The 22553-nt window shown below is 35.7% G+C and overlaps 1 protein-coding gene across 12 annotated transcripts in view; it reads left to right on the forward strand.

The window, feature by feature from the left end:
* The window catches only part of DCAF6 (DDB1 and CUL4 associated factor 6), a 130636-nt gene that overhangs the window by 54178 nt on the left and 53905 nt on the right, over positions 1 to 22553 (forward strand). For 5 of the 12 annotated variants that reach the window (XM_077901537.1, XM_077901542.1, XM_077901536.1 and 2 more), the window contains 5 exons: positions 2824 to 2917; positions 4126 to 4245; positions 6861 to 7121; positions 18000 to 18125; positions 22115 to 22195. In XM_077901537.1, coding sequence (XP_077757663.1) covers positions 2824 to 2917; positions 4126 to 4245; positions 6861 to 7121; positions 18000 to 18125; positions 22115 to 22195 — 682 coding nt within the window. Of the gene's footprint in view, positions 1 to 2823; positions 2918 to 4125; positions 4246 to 6860; positions 7122 to 17999; positions 18171 to 22114; positions 22196 to 22553 lie in introns of all 12 variants that reach the window. The other 7 variants (XM_077901544.1, XM_077901546.1, XM_077901545.1 and 4 more) reach the window with 3 other exon arrangements.

Consider the following 22553-nt stretch of genomic DNA (forward strand, 5'->3'; position numbering starts at 1 on the left):
CTGGTGTGAGGTGGTATCTCATTGTGGTTTTGATTTGTATTTCCCTGATGGCAAGTGATGCAGAGCATTTTCTCATATGCATGTTGGCCATGTCTATGTCTTCCTCTGTGAGATTTCTCTTCATGTCTTTTACCCATTTCATGATTGGATTGTTTGTTTCTTTGGTGTTGAGTTTAATAAGTTCTTTATAGATCTTGGAAACTAGCCCTTTATCTGATATGTCATTTGCAAATATCTTCTCCCCATTTTCAGTATTCTTGACTAGGTTATTTTGCATATCTCAAAAAGTCAAGCTTGAGACTGTTTTTAACTTGAAGACCTTGTTCCAGAAAGAGTTGCTGAAGTTAAAACACTATTTCTTTGCTTGTATAATATAAAATTCCTCTTTCATAACTATGGAGCAGGGCTCTTTTCTATTCTAAATATAGTTCACATACAGAGTGAGGCCTGCTGTTTCTGGAAATGATTATTTGTCTAAGATTTTGGACACCTGCCACACTAGGCTTTCTCTAATCTTCTGATTATTCCCTGTCACACTTGTGGCTTCCTGCAGATTTTGCTATTCTTTGTTGTTCTTAGCCACATTTATATACTTATGGAATTTGTGAAGGTTTTTTTCTTCTGTCTTCTTTGCCGAGGGTGTAAAGATTCTCTCCATCTTGTTGCTCAGTATGGTTTCCAGGGGAAAACAGAAAATTTACAGATTTCTATCAAAATCTGCTTAATTAAAAGGAAAAAAAATCAATGTTTTATTAAAAAATAAAAATAAAAGAAGTGAGCCACAAAAATGGGAGAAAATGTTTGTATATCATTGATTTATGATTTAGAATCTAGTAACCAAAATATATTGGAACCACAGTAAGGTACCATTTCACACTTACTAGGTCGACTAAAATTTTAAAGGTCAATAACAGCATTGAAGATGTGGAGAAATTGGAGCTTTCACACATTGCTGGTAGGAATGTAAAATGGTGCAGCTGCTTTGGAAAACAGCTTGGCAGTTCCTCAAAAGTTAAACATAGAGTTATCATATGATCTAGCAAATCCATTTCTAGATATATACTGAAGAGAATTGAAAACATATGTCCCCATAAAATCTTCCACATATGTTCCTAGCAGCATTGTTCACAACAGCCGAAAAATGAAAACTACTCAATGCTCATAGACTGATAAATGAATAAACAAAATATGGTATATCCAAATAATGGAATATTATTGAACCATAAAAAGAAATGATACATGGTACAACATGGATGAACTTTGAAAATACTATGCCATATGAAAAAAGCCAGATAGAACCACATATTATTCCATGTCTATGAAATGTCCAGAACAGGCATAGCCCTAGAGACAGAAAGTAGATTCATGGTCACCAGGAGCCAAGTGCTGGGAGGAGTGAGGAGCAGCTGCTCACAGTTCTAGGATTTCTCTTTGAGGTAATGAAAACATCCTGGAATTAATGGTGCAAGTGGTTGCGCAGCTTTGTGCATATGAACCACTGACTTACACGCTTTAAAAGGGTGACTATCATGTTACGTGTGTTATATCTCAATAAAAAATATTAAACATTATAAAAGTTACAGAGAATGATCAAGGGTGTTAAATGCTATAGACATCAAATGGATTAAGTTGTGAAAGGTGTGCCATTTGGATTGGCAATTGATTGTCGATCACTTTTTCACTGATCAGTGAACTTAGCAAGTAATCACTCATGGGTGACATTGATGAGAATGAATTCAGTGGAATGTTGGGAACATAAGATGACTACAGTGAATTGAGGAAGGATTAGAAGATAAAAGTGGAATAAATATAGACTTCTTTCCAAGAAGCTTGGCAATAAGGCTTCAGAAAATGGGAACGAGTATAGCTGGATAGAAATATAAAATTGAGGTGTTTTGTTTGTTAAAAATGGTAAGTATCTTCAGCATATTGTAAGGAAGAAATGAGAGAGGAAATGAATGTACGTATGGGAAAGAGCATAATTGTCAAAGCAAAGTGCTTGAGGAATTGAAGGAATAAAATGAAAAGCACAGATGGAGTTATTAAGCTTAAGCAAAATAAATGATACATCTTCTGAGAAAGGTTAGAAGGAATTAGGAGGTTGTAGACTATAGTAAGTTTGTAGGATGTAGCTGAAGTAGGAGGAAGAGTAATTAGCCAAAAATGAGGGAAACCAGATAGAGTAGAGATCCTGAAGTGAGTAATGAAGGGTTGCAGTAGATGGGGGGGAACCGGAGAGTAAACTGATGATAAAATAGTGATAATTCCTATTGTCAGGTATGTAGATACTTTACCTAGACTACATGTATCATCATCAAAACTCAGGCTCATTGGGGATCCCTGGGTGGCTCAGCGGTTTAGTTCCTGCCTTTGGCCCAGGGCGCAATCCTGAAGTCCCGGGATCAAGTCCCATGTTGGGCTCCCTGCATGGAGCCTACTTCACCCTCGGCCTGTGTCTCTGCCTCTCTCTGTGTCTCTCATGAATAAATAAATAAAATCTTAAAAAAAAAAAAAAAACGAACAAAACTCAAGCTCATTGCAGTTAAATAACTTTCCTGTGGTCAGTTGTAAAGTGATACAGGTGGGATTAGAAGTCACATATACATGATTTCAAAGTTGCACTCAGACTCTAATTTAGGGTGAAGATGTTAAGTGTAGGCTGTACCATCAATAGGTACCATCATTATTAAGAGCCGTCTTTCATGTTTTGACTTAGGATCTCTTTTGCATACTCAATAAAGAAAGCAAAGACATGAAAAGAATTTGTTAGACTTCAAGTATGCTTTAAGAATTGAGCAAATGAGTTTTCTCTTCATCTTTTAGTTACGACAGCCTCCAGTGAAGCGTCTGAGACTTCGTGGTGATTGGTCAGACACTGGACCCCGAGCGAGGCCTGAGAGTGAACGAGAACGAGATGGTAACTCTACTTTTCAGCCTTTCTAATATAGAATTTAAAAATTAATCTTTTAACTTATTTCTTTTTTTCTTATAAGTGATGCTGAAACAAACATCCTTGTACTTTTATCTTAATATACTTGTGCAAATGCATCTGAAGATCAATTCCTAAAAGTGGAATGAATGACTGGATCACTGGATAATACATTTACTTTTGATAGCTATCATATTACCCTCCAAAATAAGTACACTACTTTACATTTCTACTGGAAGTATGAGAATGCCCATTGCCATGTAAAACATTGGACATCATCAATCTTTTTAACTTTGCCTATTAGATATAAAGTGAAATGAAAACTTCAATTTCCAACCCAAGAGTTTTATAATAGCAGATAAATTATTTTTCTTTTATCAAGTGCTTTTGATAAGCATAAGAAACTACTTTGGGAGCCTTAAGATGGCACACTTTTAAAATAGAATTAATCTGTGTGTATGTTAATAATTGGTTGGTAGCCAAAATCTTATTTTAATGACTTTTGAATTCTTTTAAGATCAAAAGCATATTCCCCAATATATTATCCTTGTCATCATCTTATATATTTAAACTTAAAGCAACACTAAATAAAGGCAGTAAAGTATGAAATTCTATTTTCATGAAAATTCAAGAACAAATTATTTGCATTTTAAATTATATGATTATAGAATTAACTTTAATTTGATGTCATACTTAATTTGATAATTCCCTAAAGAAAACATATATTTGAAGGAGAAAAGGAGTAGAGGGAAGAGACAAATACAATACTTTCTAGTTTTTGTTAATTTCAAATATATGGAATATGCTTACAGTGTGGTGAAAATCAGTTTAAGGAAATTTGAGAGTGCAAACCTTTCTTTTAATTGATATAATTCATGAGCTGGTGGAACTAAAGATGTGGGTTGGGGGTCAGTCAGGGTGAGAGGTGTAGAGGTACTTAAGAATAGACAAAGATGAAATATAAATCCTATTCTTGAGGAACTCAAAATATAGATGGAGAGTCACTTGCAAAAATATATACTATGAAATGTGATGATAACTGATAGATTTGTGTACATTAATAGAATTTATTTAGGCAATTTGATTCTTTTTTTTTTAATTGCTCTCATTTTAAAGGCCTTAATATCTGGGTTTTTGCATTAATGAAAGATCCTGACTTACTACTGAATTCACTGATAAGAACTGTATTGTGATAGGTGAGCAAAGTCCCAATGTGTCATTGATGCAGAGAATGTCTGACATGTTATCGAGGTGGTTTGAAGAAGCAAGTGAAGTGGCACAAAGCAATAGGGGGCGAGGAAGATCTCGACCAAGAGGTAATTTTTCTTAATTGAAGTCACTCAAAAGCTGGCAAAAGCTGTTTTATTGACATTTGCTTTACTTATATCATCCAGTTTATATCTATAATAATCACAGGTCCTTAACTATATTGTGTGAAGCAGTAGAGGACCAAAGGTATTGAGTATAATTTGTCCCTTCACGTTCCAGTAGACCTACCTCTTCTTTTTCGCTTTTCTCAAGAAAAGTAAGAAAACCTGATACTTCCCTTTGAAGTCTTTTTTGTATGCATTCTGAGAATGGAAATATATAAAACTCTGTAGATGAAGTTTTATATGATGAAATAGTTTAACCTTTAGGTTACTTATGCGTTGGTTATTAATTGCTGTTTCTAGTGTTAGCTGACCTATTTTCATATTTTAGTTCATTACTTTCTAGCTTTGGGCTCTTGAGCAATTAACTTAAAAAATTCCTTGGGGGCACCTGGGTGGCTCAGTGGTTGAGCATCTGCCTTCGGCTCAGGTGGTGATCTCGGGGTCCTGGGATTGAGTCCTGCGTTAGGATCCTTGTGAAGAGCCTGCATCTCCCTCTGCCTATGTCTGCCTCTCTCTTAGGGTCTCTCATGAATAAATAAGTAAAATCTTAAAAAAAAAAAGTTCCTTGGCTGCGGGTGTACTTAAGAGTTACTGAATTTGTGCTTAAGTTTAAGAAATACTTAAATCATGGTGATTAAAAGAAAAAACTTGGTATTTTGTGGTAGTTGCATCTTATAAGACATGAACTTGATTAGTCCATTCTTTCTTTTAATAACATCTAGAATTGAGGAAAATTGTTAATGTTTATGGATTATTCCTAATTATTCCTTTGCAGAAAGCACGAAGCCTAGCATTGCACATAGTAGATACTCAAGCCTTTTTGTTTATTTTTTTATTTTTTAATTTTTTAAAAGATTTTATTTATTTGAGAGACAAGGAGCAGAGTACATGAGTTGGGTGGGAGAAGAGGGAGAAGGAGAAGCAGACTCCCCGCTGAGTGGGGAGCCCAATGTGGAGCTCTATCCCAGGACCCCCAGGATCATGACCTGAGTTGAAAGCAGATGCTTACCAGACTGAGCCACCCAGTCACCTCAGTCAAGCCTTTTTAAATCATGACAGTATTATGTTAATTTAGTGGTTAAGACATTATTACTAATGAAGTAGGAATCAGGAACTAATCTTTTTGTTTCTGTTCTATTTGTATATATACTTTTATTTTTTAAATTTTATTTAAATTTATTTTATTTTAATTTTATTTTAATTTATTTTATTTAATTTAAATTAACATATAATATATTATTGGTTTCAGAAGTAGAGGCCAGTAATTCATCAGTCGTATAACACCCAATGCTCATTATATCATGTGCCCTCTTTATTTTTTTTTTTAAGATTTATTTATTTATTCAGAGAGAGAGGGGCAGAGACACAGACAGAGGGAGAAGCAGGCTCCACGCAGGAAGCCTGACGTGGGACTCGATCCCGGGTCTCCAGGATCACGCCCTAGGCTGCAGGTGGCACTAAACCGCTGCGCCACCGGGGCTGCCCATGTGCCCTCTTTAATGTCCATCAGCCAGTTACCCTATCCCCTCACCACCTCCTCTCCAGTGACCCTCAGCTTTTTCCTATGATTAAGAGTCTCTTACAGTTTGTCCCTCTCTGATTTCATCTTGTTTTATTTTTTCCTCTCTCCCTCTATGCTCCTGTTTTGTTTCTTAAATTCTACATGAGTGAAATAATATAATTGTCTTTCTCTGATTGACTTACTTCATTTAGCATAATATAGGAACTTAATCTTATTCTGGCTTATTTGTAACTTCACTCTTCCCAAAATATTTAAATATTTACCAAAGATGTTATGTTGTAGAATGGAAACATATCAATAAAATTCATTCTCGGGGCATCTACATGGCTCCATTAGTTAAGCATCTGACTCTTGATTTCAGCTCAGGTCATGATCTCAGGGTCGTGAGACTGAGCCCTGTGTGTGGCTCTGTACTGGGCATGGAGCCTGCTTAAGATTCTCTCAGGCAGCCCAGGTGGCTCAGCGGTTTTGCACCACCTTCGGCCCAGGGCATGATCCTGGAGACCTGGGATTGAGTCTCATGTCGGGCTCCTTGCATGGAGCCTGCTTCTCTCTCTGTGTGTCTCTCATGAATAAATAAATAAAATCTAAAAAAAAAAAAAAAGATTCTCTCACTCTGCTCCCCTCTACTTTTATGCATGCTTTCCAAAACAACAACAACAACAAAAAATAAAATCCATCCTGCTATTATCCAGTCATTAAATCAGAGTCATCATCTTCAAATTAAGATGTTATTTTTAGGCATTTTACAACCTATTATTTAGCTTTGTCTACATGGGGGTACCATATTGATCTTGAAAGACTGATTATTTTAACAAAAATGTTCTGTAGATAGATTTTTACCCCTCTTGATTAGCCTATTTGGTCAGAGGGATCAAACCCCCACTGAGTATTTTTGATATCCTGAAATTATATGTTCCTGTGTGTGTACATGAATGTGCAAGTGCACGTGTGTTTTCTGAACATACCTCTTTAGTGTAGCTGGTTTTGGAAAGCAGTCAGTATTTGAATTTGCATTAACATGTGTTTTTTGAAGGTGGAACGAGCCAGTCAGATGTGTCTGCACTTCCTGCGGTCCCATCAAGTACTGATTTGGAAGTGGGGGAAAGTGCAATGGAAGTAGATCCTTCAGCTGAACAGTCTCTTCAGCCTTCTACGTCCTCTGCAATGTCAGCTCAGGCTCATTCGACATCCTCTTCTACAGAAAGCCCTCATTCTACATCTTTGCTGTCTTCTCCAGACAATGAACAAAGGCAGTCTGTGGAGGCATCTGGACGCCATACTCATCATCAGTCTGGTGAGGATGCTACTCTTTAAATAGGCTGTGGTTCATCTGATCATTTCTGATTATGAATACATCTTTATGTTCTGGTTTGAAAGATACTAAATCACATGAATTTGTTCTTGCCAGAATAAATCAAAATGACATGTTATATGTGAACATGTAATTTAAACACAAACTTCAAGTGTGCCTAACTTGCATGAATTTAACAAATATCAGTATCTTCAGTTTACCTAAGATAATTCTTTAAAAAGTGTAGGTGCCAGCAGATAGTGTTTTGACATAGCTTCATGCAGTTGATTTAAAAATTACTTTTATAAGCCATTATAGACAAAAATGTCTTTCTAGACTTAACTTGGTTCTCTGTATTTATATTTTTTATAATCTTTCTTCAAATCATGAAATACTTTAAATACATTCTATGTGGTCCTTTTAATAGCATCTCTTTTTGACAACATACACAATTTACCAAAAGATTTATTTCTCCTATACTTACATGAAAAGGATTTGTTTTAACAAGTCCTTGTCTTCTTGATACTTGATGTTAGTGGAAAAAAAAATCCACTCCTAAATTCTGTTAAAATACTATTTTCCTCCCAATATTAAAACTACTTATGTTCAACTTTTTTCCCCCCAACTATGGAATGTACTAGTATTTATAACAGTAGTTTTCAGCAGATATGACTATAGTTTACTTGGTATTTCAACTGTATACATGTAATTATAATAAGCAGTAAGATTTTATTCATATATTTCTCTGGGTTCTACTAAGGAGGCATTCACTTGACATACAAAAAATACTAGAAACCAGAGATACAACTGGCAAGCCTAAACTTAAATCTATAAAAAATTCCTGATAGCTTAACTGCCAAGCTATCACTATTCTTCTCTGAATTCTGATACCAGATCACCAAATAAAGGATGTTTTAAATTAGGCATTTTTTAAATCAATTTATCCCATTTTTGGTCATTCATTTCAGTTTCTATGGGAATGGAAGCCAGAGTCAATTATGTAATTATTAATACTTATGCACAGTTTATCTGTAATAATAAGCTGAAAGCTGAGCTATTAAGTCAGGTTTTCCACTGTCTAATTGATATAGTTAGCATTTCAACCTATGGTAAAGTAAAATATTTTGGAGTGTTTGGGAAGTAGAATCAAAAGTTTGTCAAAGCAGATAAAATTGGTAAAAAAAAAAAAGAATTTTAAAGTTATGGCATTCTTGGAAATTTTCTTAAAGATTTTGATCAATTATAAGTTATCAGGAAAACTTAGTAAGAAAATTCCCTAGCTTATATTCATGTGCCACTGAATTCTAACTAATTCCAGTTGTTTTTTAAACCTATTTCTGAGTAAAGTACTTAGTTTGGAGTTTCATTTTTCTTTTTTGTTACAGATATTTAACACAATTAATATTGCATTTCAGATTGTTAAATCCCTTTTAATATTTAATGTAAGTATCAGGTAGTCATTTGAATCATTAAAATAGGGAAATGATTGATCATTACTTGGTACCTTTGCCTGTAATCTTTTTAAAGAAGTAAGGAAATATTTTTCTTTCCTTTTTTAAAGATTTTATTTATTTATTCATGAGAGACACAGAGAGAGGCAGAGACACAGGCAGAGGGAGAAGCAGGCTCCATGCAGGGATCCCGATGCGGGACTCTATCCCGGTCTCCAGGATCAGGCCCTGGGCTGAAGGCGGTGCTAAACCGCTGAGCTAGTACGGAGATATTTTTAACTGGTCTCTACCAGTTATAAGAATTTTAGTTGACTGCACTTTGGAAAATCAGAATACTTCCATATTACTCAAATAGGGTCAGTATTGAAGAAAATGATTTGATGTTAGATGTAGTATCTAAGGATTATACCTGGAATTGTTTTGACAGCAAGCCTTTCTTTATCCCTGAGTACAACATTTTAACAATACAGACTTAATGAGTTTTTTCTGTTTTGTTTTGTTTTTTCCCCAATCTCTTTTGCACTTGTAGGTTCAGATAGGTTTATGGATACTAGGAATTCTCTGTGTGGTAGGGGGAGCTGTGATTTTTATTACAAATATATACCTCATTTTATTGTGCTTTAGTTTGTTATGTTTTGCATATTTTTTTTTTTTTACACATTGAAGGTTTGTGGCAACCCTGCGTCGAGCTAGTCTGTTGGCAGTATTTTTCCAACAGCGTTTGCTTGCTTCATGTCTGTGTCACATTTTGGTAATTCTCACAATATTTCAAACCTTTTCATTATTATCGTATTTGTTAGGGTGATCTATGATTAGTGATCTTTGATGTTATTATTGTCATTGACTTGGAGTACCACAAATGCCACCTATATAAGACAGTGAACTTATTCTGTAAATGTGTGTGTGTTTTGACTGCTCTCTTGAACAGCTGTTCCTCTCTCTCTCTCCCTCTCCTTGGACCTCCCTATTCCCTGAGATATGACAATATTGAAAGTAGGCCAGTTGATAACCTAAAATGGCCTCTAAGTGTTCAAGTGAAAGGAAGAGTTACACATCTCTTACTTTAAATAAAAAACTAAATATGATTAAGCTCAGTGAAGAAGTCATGCTGAAAGCCTAGATAGGCAAAAAACTAGGCCTCTTGTGCCAAACAGCCAAATTGTGAATGCAAAGGAAAAGTTCATGAAGGAAATCAGAAGTGTTGCTCCAGTAAACACACAAATGGTAAGAAAGCGAAACAACCTTATCTCTGATATGGAGAAAGTTTTAGTGATCTGTGTAGAAGATCAAATAGCCACAACATTCCCTTAAGCCAAAGCCTAATCCAGAGGAAGGCTCTCACTCTCTTCATCTCTCTGAAGGCTCAGAGATGTGAGGAAGCTGCAGGAGGAAAGTTTGAAGCTAGCATTTCCCATTCTGAAAATCCTAGGTCCCTTATAGATAGATAGATAGATAGATAGATAGATTTGTTTATTATTTATTTATTTATTTATTTATTTATTTATTTATTTATTTATTTAAGACTTTATTTATTTATTCATGAGAGACACAGACAGAGGCAGAGTTATAGGCAGAGGGAGAAGCAGGCTCCATGCAAGGAGCCCAATGCGAGACTTGATCTCTGATCCCAGTATCATGCCTTGAGGTGAAGGCAGATGCTCAACTGCTGAGCCACCCAGGTATCCCTCCCTTAAGATATATGTTAAATCTACTCTGCCTGTGCTCTAGAAATGGAACAACAGAGCCAGGATGACAGCATGTCTGTTTACAACATGGTTCACTGAATGTATTTTTTAAAAGATTTATTTATTCATGAGAGACACGGGGAGAGAGAGAGGCAGAGGGAGAAGCAGACTCCATGCAGGGAGCCCGATGTAGGACTCGATCCTGGGTCTACAGGATCACGCCCTTGGCCACAGGCAGGCACCAAACCACTGAGGCACCCAGGCATTCCGGTTCACTGAATATTAAATCCACTGTTGAGACCTACTGCTCAGAAAAAAAGATTCCCTTCAAAATATTCCTGCTCATTCACAATGTATCTGGTTATCCATGAGCTCTGATGGAGATGTACAAGGTTAATGTTTTTATGCCTGCTAACACAACATCCATTCTGTAGCCCTTGGGTCAAGAAGTCAAATCTTCTTATTTTAGAAATACCTTTTGTAAGGCTACAGCTGCCAAAGATAGTGATTCCTCCAATGGATCTGGGAGTAAATTGAAAACCTTCTGGAAAGGTTTCCTCATTCTAGATAACATTAAGAATATTCATGTTTCAGGGCACCTGGGTGGCTCAATCAGTTAAGTGTCCGACTCTTGATCTCAGGTTCAAGCCCCACATTAGGCCTCACACTGGGCTTGGAGCCTACTTAGAAAAATAAAGAAGAATATTCATGAGGTCAAAGTATCAACATGAATAGGAATTTGGAAGAAGTCAATTTCAACCCTCATGAATGACTTTGAGGTGTTCAAGGCTTCTTCAGTAGAGCAAATAACTGCAGATGTGGAAATAGCAAGAAAACTAGCATGAGAAGTGGAGCCGGAAGATGGGACTGACTCACCACATCTCAGGATCATACTTAAATGCATGAGGAGTTGCTTCTGGTAGATGAGCAAAGAAAGTATCTGTTGAGATAGAATCTACTCCTGGTGAACATGTGTAAAGACTGCTGAAATGACAACAAAGAATTCAGAATCTTACATAAACTTAGTTGATAAAGCAGTGGCAGAGTTGGAGAGGATTGATTCCAATTTTGAAAGAAGTTCTGTGGGGTAAAATGCTATCCAATAGTGTTGTATGCTTCTGATAAATTGTTAAAGAGTCAGTTGATGCCACAGCCATCCCACCCTTCACAGCCTGATCAGTCAGCAACCAAAAGCATCAAGGAAGATTCTCCATCAGCAAGAAGATTATGACTCACTGAAAGTCGGATGATGGTTAGCTTTTTTTTTTTTTAAAGCAATAAAGTATTTTTAAATTAAGGTATGTATATTGTCTTTTAGACAGCATGCAATTGCATACTTAATAGACTATAGAATGGTGTAAACATGACTTTTATATGCACTAGGAAACCAAAAAGTTCTTTTGACTTGCCTTATTGGATATTTGCTTTATTGTGGTGCTTTCGAACCAATCTGCAGTTTCTTGGAGGTGTGCCTCCATTGCCTTACATAGAGATAGAATGAGAAAGTGCTTCTTGCCCTGCCTTAGGTACCTCTTTATGTAAATGTTTCCCTTATGTCCCTTATATTTCCTCTGTCACATTGCTGAGGTAAAAGAAAGGCACGGTGGGAATGTGAAAATTTGCCTGGCAAAATGCCATCTGTGAACCTAATTATTTGCCCTCTTTTAGTCTGCAACTGAGTTGTGGTGAAGAAAGTAACAACTGCACATTTCATTGGGTGCTCAACACTGTGTCAGAAAAGTCTTTTAAACACTGCTGCTCAACAACTAAAAGTGTTTATTTTGCACCTTCTTGTCTCTCAGACGTTTATCACTTTCCTTTACCTTCATCCTCCCCTCCCAGCTGTCACCTTCCATTCACAGTATGTGTGTGGGGGAAGCACTCACCTTCCTACTTTTCAGTCTCTTGACACTCTCTCATTTGGGTAAGAAGTATGTCTGTTCCTGTCAAAGGCTAGTCAGTGCAATCACTATCCCTTTCCAGATTCTCCGGCTTTTGCATCATCAGTATTATCTTTTCTACTGCATTGGTCCTTTTCTACTTCAAACATGCTCTGTTACTACCTCCTTTCTTAAAAATACCTTCCCTTAATTACCCCACACTCTCCCCCAGCCTTGTGCCTTTGCTCCTCTCATGATGAGTCTTCACAAGAAGTGCTCACATATCGTTTCCACTGTCTTTCCATCTTCCATGTGTTTTCACCTAACTCCTGTCTGCCTTTCAGCTCTATATCTACTGAAGCTTTTGGTCAGAGTCACTGGTGACTTGTTAGTATCTTAGTATCTTACTAGATTTTTCATTCATTTGCATTTAACATAGTCTGACACTCTTTTCAGTTCTTTTTTTTTTTTTTTTTAAGATTTTACTTATTTATGTATGAGAGATGTAGAGAGAGGGGTAGAGACACAGGCAGAGGAGAAGCAGCTCCCTGTGAGGAACCTGATGTGGGACTCGATCCCAGGACCCTGGGATCACTCCCTGAGCCAAAGGCAGACACTCAACCACTGAGCCACCACCCAGGCGTCCCTGACACTCTTTTTCTTGAAACACTTTCCTTTCTTGGCATCTGTGTTACCACTTTGCCTATTTATTCTTATTACAAACTCTAGCTGATTTTCAGTAATCACTGTTGATGCTTGTTCTATTTCCTTCAGAATATTTTAGTAGAACTTCTTAGTCTGCACTCTTTTCTCTGTTCTGTAACACTGGGGGACTGCATCAATTTACATAGCTGTGAATAGCTTTTCTAAGGTGAAGATTTCTAAATGTATGTCAACAATCTGATCTTCCACTTTAAGTTACAGACTCCTATGTCCAGCTGTTCCTTTGACCCTTCTTTTTGGTTATCTCTCAGTATCTTAAGCTTAACATGTCCACACTAAAACTTAATTTAGCCTCATATCCTTCCCGTCTGCTAATCTCTTCCATCTTGGTGGTTTTATATTTTAGTAAACTTAAAACCACCTGCCCCATTTGCTTATTTTAACAGCCTATATGTTATTCTTGATTGCTTGCTTTCATGTCCCATGCTCAGTCCATCAGCAAGTCTTGTTGGTTCTGTGTCTAAAATAAATTACTCTTCTTCCATCCATCATTTTTAATCTTCTAATTGATCTCCCTGAATCTGCTGTCACTCTCTTACCATTTATTTACCATGCAGCAGTATTTTACCGTGTTAAATCAGATTATATAGCTTTGCTGTTTAAAACCCCTCAAAGACTTCTAATTGCATTTAAGAGTAGAATTACCCCCCCCCCCCAAAAAAAATTGATGGATTTAAAAAAAAAATATTTTACTTATTTATTCATGAGAGACACAGAAAGAGAGAAAGGCAGAAACAGGCAGAGAGAGAAGCAGGCTCCATGCAGGGAGCCCGACGTGGGACTTGAACCTGGACTCCAGGATCACGCCCTGGGCCGAAGGCCAGATGCTCAACCACTGAGCCACCCAGGTGTCCCAAAATTAATGGATCTTAAAGAACCTACGTGGCCTGGGTTTTGTCCACCTCTCTAACCTAACCTCATTTCACAGGACTTTCTCAGTTCCCAGTGATCATTATGCTCTACCTGCAATGGTTTCCTTTATTCCATTGAATGTGCCAAGTTCTCTTCTGCATCTTTGTTTCTGATTCTGAGCCTTTGCACTTGCTGTTCTCTGTACTTAAGAAGCTCTTCCCCCTGACTTATTGCAGCCAACTTCTTTTTCTTGGTGTCTCAGTTCTGGTGTCCTTACTACCCTAGCCAGATTCATCTTCCTTTACTAAAATATTCTTTTATATAGCCCTGTTTACTTCCTGAAAAGCACTTACTAAAATTTGTAATTATTTTGTTAATTTTTGATTGATTTGTGATTTATTTTGCCTTCTTAGAATGGTTTTATTATTATAATATTTGAGAAGGTGGTTTCTTTGGATCGAATGGGGTTACCAGCACATAGAAAATTCACTTTAGATTTTCACTTTGTGAGAAGTGAGTCACCTAAGGGATCCGTGTGTGTTTAATTAAATAACCCATTCAGACCATGAGAATTTAGTTTCTGTAACATAGTATGTGATACGGCTTTTGTGTGAATTCCTGCTTTTTTACAAATGTCCAGATTTACAAATTTATATAGGTCTATTCAGAATCTTCACAGCTAAACTAAGCTCTGTAGAAAAATTGTTGAGAAATAATATGGCATAGAATAATAAACCTTTCAAAGCCCAAATATCCAGATTATAACTTCCTTAAAGGGTACCAGGGCCTATTCAGTCTAGAAGCAATATATAGATTAGAAACAAGGGGAAATATTAGATTAATGGTTACTTTGGGGAGACCAAAGAAGAGACCAGGGGAACTTGAAAGTCATTAAAGGAATGACAGTTCTAAGAGAAAAATGCACAAGGATCACCTGGACAAGAAGCAAGTTGGCATTGGAGGACAGATCCATAGCAGGCAGATAAACTACTAGCAGATTAGAGACCGAAATAATCCAGTGTCTAGGACAAAAGATGCTGTGTATTGGAGAGGCAGGATATGAAATTAGAAACAAGTGGACCTTTGTCGGGTCTACTATCAGTGGGAATGGAGTCATTACGGAGATTAGTCTGGAGTCTTTCAGAAGAAAACAAGAAAAGGGTAGGTTGTTACAGGAGATGGAAGTACAAATTTCCCATTAGCAATTCCTGACACGTTGAGGATTTTTTTGTTGTTGTTTTTAAAATTCAACCTACAGTATTCATTATATTCACTTGGCATTTTGGTTCATGTTAACAAAAACGAATTCTCAATGCATTTATTTGCATTATAAATTATATGTTTATACATTTTTAAAAGGATGTAATGTGTGTATGTCTTACCTGCCTTTAATGTTTCAGATTTCTAGCAGTACTGTTTAGTCTGCTTAGTCTGGTTGGAATTTTTAACTTAATATTTGCCCTTCCTAGTTGGCTATGTGGTGACTTCTTTCCATGGCCTCATTTTTGGTTTTAACCCAGGGGAGAAAAAGCCACATACAACCAGCCTTAAAAGTAAACAAACAAATTGTTCTTTTAAAAAGCACTGGAAGCATTGAATAAATAGTTCATGACATCATAACTAAATCTTGATTTTCCAAGGTATAGAGAGAGCCTACTATTTATATGCTGCAGCATCTAGTGGGTCTAGGTGGAGATTCTTCTGTCTCCATAAAACACGTGACAGCACAAGAGAGAGGGTTTGAAACAATAAAGTCAAGGGAATTTTCTGCGATTTTTCTGTTTTAGCAAAACATGTAATCTCTTTATGGTAATTTCTTTTGAAGTGTAAAATTAACAAACTTTATGAGTGCATAATTGTTTGTTTTATACTGCTAAAAGCATTGCTATTATGCTGTCAATAAATAAGATGTATGTATATACCTAAAAAGAAGGCACTATACCATTGAGCATCACAATTTATTAGTCAGTGAATACTGTCTTGCTTGGTACTAGAGAATTTTCTAGGAAGAACTAGCATTGAGAGACTGTGATGATACTTGAATTGTTTGCTAGATCTTTTTTTGTTTGTTTGTTTGCTAGATCTTAACTGCCAATTGACTGACTGAATAAAATTCTTTATAATTAGAGGTCATGGTAACAAGGTGTTAGTATCTCTGGCACGATTGATTCCTGAAACAATAAACCAAATGTACACCCTTATGATCTATGTAAATGAGACTGAAAGTTGTTTGGTAGTTTGTGTAATTTGCTGCCAGTGTCACTGAGAGACATAAAATTCTTTCCCCTCCACCATCAAACAAGCAACTCTTGAATCTCTGCATTGCCTTTGCTTATAATGGATGAAGTTTTTATTTAAAACCAGTTCTTCCTCTTACTCACTGCAGCTCATCTCTTTTGGTCTACTCAAGGACATCATTCCTGCCTTTGCCCACTTCTTTTCATGTATCACGTTTTTTCCTTCCCTTAATGAAATGTTCTCCGTTAGCATACAATCATCATATCAACTAAAACATCAACTAAAACAAACCTCCCTTTTAACTCTTTACTTTTCCACCAACAATCATCCAATTTCTCTGTTCCCTTTTAGCAGCAAGACTTCTGGAAAGAGTATATATACATATATATACTTTGTGTCTCTACTTCATTATGTCGTCTTTCTCTTGAACCTGTTCCAATCGGGTTTTGGCCCTGTGATTTTTGCTGAAGCAGCTCTTGTCAAGGTTGTCAGTGACTTCCAAGGTGCAGAAGCCAGTGATAAGTTCTCAGTATCTTTTTCATTGTATCAGCGGCATTCAACACAGCTGCTCCTCCATCCTTCCTGACATACTTTCATCCCAGCCCACAGGTTCTGCTCACTCAGTCCTCTGACCTCCTCATTGGCTTCTCCTTCTTATTGTGCTTGGAGATTCTTCCTTCCTGTTCAACATTGGAGTATCCCAAAGTTCAGTTCTTAGACTTCTTTATTATCACTTACACTCTAGATAACTTCCAGTAACATCACCGATGACATCCCATGTAGTGGGATGTGAATTCTATACTGTTTTATTCAGTCCCTACTCAGCGTCTCTACTGGGATACCTGTTAGTTCTCTTCCTTCTGCTACCACTTGCTCCTCCCTTTTTCCTATCACAGTAAATGACAGCTCTTATTTTTCTTAGGATGTAGGCCAAAAACTTTGGGACCATTCTGTATCTAAACTACCAGCAAATTCTTCTGCCATTACATATAATATGTAACTCACACCCAGACACACTTCCTCCTCTGAGGATTTTCACTTGCTTTTCTCTCCACCTGGAACGCTTCCTCCAGATACCCAGGTGGTTTACAACCTCAGTCCTTGAGGTCTTTGTTCAAAAATCATCTTAGGAGAGAAGCCTTCCTTAATGACCATACAGAAGACAGCAACCCCTCCTCCACTACCTCTGTCCCCCTTACCTTAACCTGCCCAACTTCCTTCACAGTAGTTGTCCTTGCTTGACACAAACACATACATGTATATTACATATATGTGTGGGTGTGAGTTCACTGATTTTTTTTTTTTCACTGATGTTTTTTTTTCCTTTCAGAACATAAATCCACTTGAGTAGGGACTATTTTGTTTAGTGTTTTATTTATTCTCCAGAGCCTAAAACAGTGCCTTGTAAATAGTAGGCAGAATTTTATGTTATATTTCTACTTTTATCTAGGACTATTGCTTTAAGAAAATATTAAGGATTATGTAAATATTTTTAGTTTAAAAATGAGTAAATGATAATTCCAACATAAAAAGAAATATTTTAGCTGAAAAATATGTAACTGACTTTTTAAAGAGCTCTTCACTAATAAATTCCAAGAATTGTTTACAAATGCATAACTTTTTCATAATTTTAATTGAATTTTAATTATTATTTGATTGAAGCTAGTAATTTTGTGTATAGATTAGATAACTGATATTTTTCAATTTTCTTTAGTATCACTTTGTTTAAAAAGATGAAATTAGTGAAGAAAGGAATATTCATTTTAAAGACTTTGCTTATGGAAGACTTTATTTTCAACCTATTTAGTTACTTAAAAATTCTTAGAGAACTATATGTGTGTAATTCATTTCTAGTTAAATAGAAGAAGCATTTGAATATGTCAGTGTGTGTTATCTCCTAACTTAATGATCATTTTTTTAATAAGTACTTTGTTTAGTATTCTTCCATGAGACATGTATTTTACCTATCTTTCTTTCTTTAATATATAATCAGATTCTTACTATTTCTATTTTGTTACTATCTCTTCACCTTTCTTTTTCCATCTGTGTCAGAATTTTTAAGGGGGCCTGAGATAGCTTTGCTCCGCAAGCGCCTACAACAACTGAGGCTTAAGAGGGCTGAACAGCAGAGGCAGCAAGAGCTAGCTGCGTGCACCCAGCAACAGCCTTCCACTTCTGGTCAGTCTTCTCATGAGGGCTCTTCCCAGGACCCTCGGGCTTCAGGTTATTACTGTCCAGTGTCCTCAAGCAGCTGGTAGAGTTGGTGTTTTAACACTGCTACTGTGTAACAAGATGCTTCCCTTTTCCCCTTGACAAAGAGCTGATGGTGCTTGCAGCTTCTCCCTCCCTTTCTTGCATATGGTGGTGTTCATCATTCCATGGCTAGAGGCAGCAGTATTTGCCAGAGAGATGAATATAAAATAACCCATTATTTTATTTGTAATATTTCTGGGAGGGGGAAGATGTTTATTACTTCTATGGCTAATGAACTACTTTCTAATAATCTAGTGAATTCAGAGCCTGTTTTGATATTTTTACTGAAATTTCTTATATGCCAAAATGATATCTATGCTCATGGCCCCTAGTTCTTCCTCCTCTTCTTTTGAAAGTTAACCAGGATTCCTATGAAGTAGTAATACTAGATTTTAGAATTATAGTGTTGTTTGGCCATACCAGCATGCTGACTCAATTATCCTCTTCTGTAATTATTTGAAAATTTTCAATATTTGCTTGCTTGTTCCTTGTATACATATCTGATATATACGGCAGCAGAAATAACCCACAGTCTCATGTTGCTGTTCTTATGCTTTTAAACTCTGATAAGACAGTGATAATCTGTGCCACTCTTTTTCTTTGAGTATTTTAATGGCCTGGTTATTTTTATGGCCAGCAAGCTCATGATGCTCAACATTTGTTGACAGAATTAATGAAAGATTTAGCATAAAATAATTTGTCAATTTAATTCTTTCAAGATGAGTAATAGGTTCTATATATTCTATTCTATAGGTACTACATGGTAAATGCTACAAATCTTTAGGAACTAGAGTGTGTCTGGGTTTTGATAGTAATAAGATTATGATACTTTGATGTACTACTTTGTTTTTCCACCCTTAGGAATGATAAGTTGGGGTATTTGTCAGTTACTTTGAGAACTCTGATTTAATTTGTTTGTATATTGGTAGAACTGAACAACCTCCACTTTATAAATATTTGTTCTACTATGTACTGGTAACAAAAGCACATTATATAATATCATGGTGAAATAAAATAGATTTAAATAACTGTAATATAGGTGTGAGGTTTGGAATAAATTCTGGACGATTTTTAATTCAATGTAATATTAGTAGAGGGAATATTGGCCAAGCAGAGATGTCTCTGACCATTTATTTTTATTTTCCTATACTTAAAACTACCTGGAGAGTTTGATTAAATTGCAGTCATGACATTTAAAAGTAAGACATTTTGTTATGATTTTGTGCTATTTATAAACCTCTAGCTTATGTGTTTCAAAAGTAAAAAATATGCAACATAAAAACCAATAAGAAGGAAGTTAAAATGCTCCTATATATACACATATTTTTATAATACTGAAATTCAGCAGGTAAGAAACTAAATATTAAAGTGAGTTTGAGTATAAAATATAATACTGTCTACATTAGCCAGAAAGAAATGAAATATACATTGTAGACATTAGAAGAATATTTTGAGACTTAGCCTTTCACATCCAGTCTACCAATTTGAATTGAAGCAAGTTCTTTTTTTTACAGAAAACTTCAGAGTGGTTATGTGGTCTCTGTAAAATAAAATGCTATTGTACCAACTCTGAGTATCCTTCCCCATTAAAAAAAGTCTCTAGTTTGATAATCAGTGTATTTGTGGTAATCTTTAAAAAGCTAAAGTTCAGTAGATACCTTGCCCGGTTTTGAGGTTGAGAAACGTGTTACCTGTACTTTGGTTTTGAACAATACATTGGGCCCCTGAGGCTATCTACATGGCCAATATTAGAGACCTTTAGTGCTAACCATCCATGTATGCTGCTCCCTTCACCTACAAGATGAAGTACTTCCTCTCTGTCATATGCTTTTAGCATAGCATTCATATAAGACCCTAATAAGTTTAATCTGTGACATACCCTGGGTTCATTTGATCATGCTACTTTTATTCTGTCCACACATGTGACAGGAACGCTATTCAGTAATTAAATAAGAAAAAGTTAAATAACGCATAGTTTGTTACAAAGGACCATCAATAAAATCTATTTATTTTATTCATTTAGTAAATGTGGGATAAGAGGAAAAATGAATAGGCTTAATGCAAAATTTATATCTTCAAGGACACACAAATTATAAAAATACAGAATAGGAATTAAATTTATGAAATTTAGCAGGGAGATAGGTTTTATTTGAATAACAAAACATGTTCTTAATGATTAAATATAATATTGTCTGTGTATTATGGACATTAATTGATCCACCATAGCTAACTTTTAAAAATTTCATTTCTCAAAGTCAGAATATATTATTTTAAAATATTTTTACTTTTTTTTTTTTTTTTTTTTTAGCTAAAAACAAAAGTGCATTTTTCCCCTAGGCTTTTAGGAAGTACATCATAACTTCTAGGCTTTCAGTGATTTTTTTTTTTTAATTATAAAGGGATGAATTTGCCTTCATCATATTATTGCTTAGGTACTAGATTGGTTGAGTTCTTGTCCTGTTCCTATGACTAGATGAGCTTGAACAGGTCAGTTGGCTGCTTTATGTCTCAGTTTCCCAATTATTGATTGATTTAGATAGTATTAGCCTACCATAATTTATAGAGATAGCATAAGGATGGGGTAGAAAATACTGGATAAAATTTTTATGCTCCTAAGTAGAGAAATACACATAATAATGTACTATCTTAATTATAATATCTTTCACTTAGTACCTCAAAATTACCTCATATCACAGCCGTATACAGTTGATGGCATTCAGGGTTTTGAATGAGCATGAAGATGAGTGCCATAAACAGCTATGACAGAGGCAGTCAGCATATTGCTGATTTTAAACCCAACTCTTTTTTTCCATTTCAGGTCCCCTGAAGTCATGGGTTGCTGGCTCCTGCTCAGAGTGACAACACCCTGTGGAGTCTGCTCTACTGGCTCGACCACCACAGAGCCCCACTGGAGCATGGAGCCAGCCTAGAGAGGGTCAGGTAGGAACTGTTTTTTCACTTTATGGCACGGTTTTGCTGATTGGAAAAAAAAATTTTTTTATACCCAAAAAGGGTATAAAACATTGGTGATTATTTTTGAAAAAGGGCTTTTCAAAACTGAGCCATATTGGAAAAAATCAGCACTTACCCGATCCTGTGCAAGCAGGCTCTATACAACATCCAATTCCCCACTGTCTGTGACAATAGGCACATGTAGCACTTCTCAAATGGATGCATTTGATCCTGTTTTTAGTGCTTATAGCATAAGTAATTAGTAAATAAGATACAATGTTGATCTAGTTCTTTAGTCTTTAGCTACCTTGAATGACCAACTCCTCAGTGCTTCAGACATGAGAATTGCTCTATATTTTTCAGAACAGCTTCCTGTCATTATTTATCATTCAATATCATGTTTCTGAAAAACAGGCAAGTAATAATAACATTAATTGACCCTTTCCTATGTGCTATCTAAGTAGTTTATGCGGATCATCTCATTAAATCTTCACAAGAACAGAATGTGGTAGATACTGTGATTATCCATATTTTACAGATGGAGAAACTGAGACATAGAGATGTTAAATGGCTTGTCCAGGTTACAGTATTACTGAGTGGAAAGGTCAGAATTGAACCCAGAAGTTTGACTGACAAGTACTTGTTATTTGCCTTTAAAACTATAATTCCTTATTTTGTCTACAATTGAAAAAATTCTGATGAGAAAATTTTAAAAATTCTAAAGAATTTTTTCAAGACCAAAACTCTTTTTTTTAAATATACAGAAATTGGCCATGAGACACCTTGAGCTCAGCACTGCATGAATTTTTGCCTAAAGTTTATCTCTACCTTAAAAATAATATTAATAATTTTAAACACTTCCAATAAGCAGACCAATCATAATGCATTTTGTAATAAATTATCATTAGACCGTATGGTCTGATTTTTATTTGTAATGGTGCTTTCTGGAATATATTTCACAGGGAAATGGAGTAGAGCATGCAGATACCTAAAGCAATCAGCATTGAACTACTTCTATTGTGTTAATATTTGGAAATATTTCTGTAAGTTAGAAGTTATGGGTATTGTGTTTACGAATAACTTGTGGTATAAAAATGTGTTATTTCAGATGTTTATGAGACAGGAAAATAATCCTTTCAAAAACAGTTGCATGGTACCCAAGATTAAAAATAGGACAGAAGCAATAACCAAGAAGGATTTTTTTCTTAAAGATTGGTTTTTCAAGATGGAAGGAACAACAAATAATTCCCCAGATACATACAATAATGTGACAGACTGTAAAACAGTAAGGAAACCCTTTTTGTTTAATACTATTTTAACATAAACTTTGTTAATATTTTAAATCATTAAAGAGATTGAAAATACATAATTTTGAGGCAGTGACAGCATTCTTGATCCTTC

Source organism: Canis aureus, chromosome 6 (genome assembly GCF_053574225.1).
Source record: "Canis aureus isolate CA01 chromosome 6, VMU_Caureus_v.1.0, whole genome shotgun sequence".
Taxonomy (NCBI): Eukaryota; Metazoa; Chordata; class Mammalia; order Carnivora; family Canidae; genus Canis; species Canis aureus.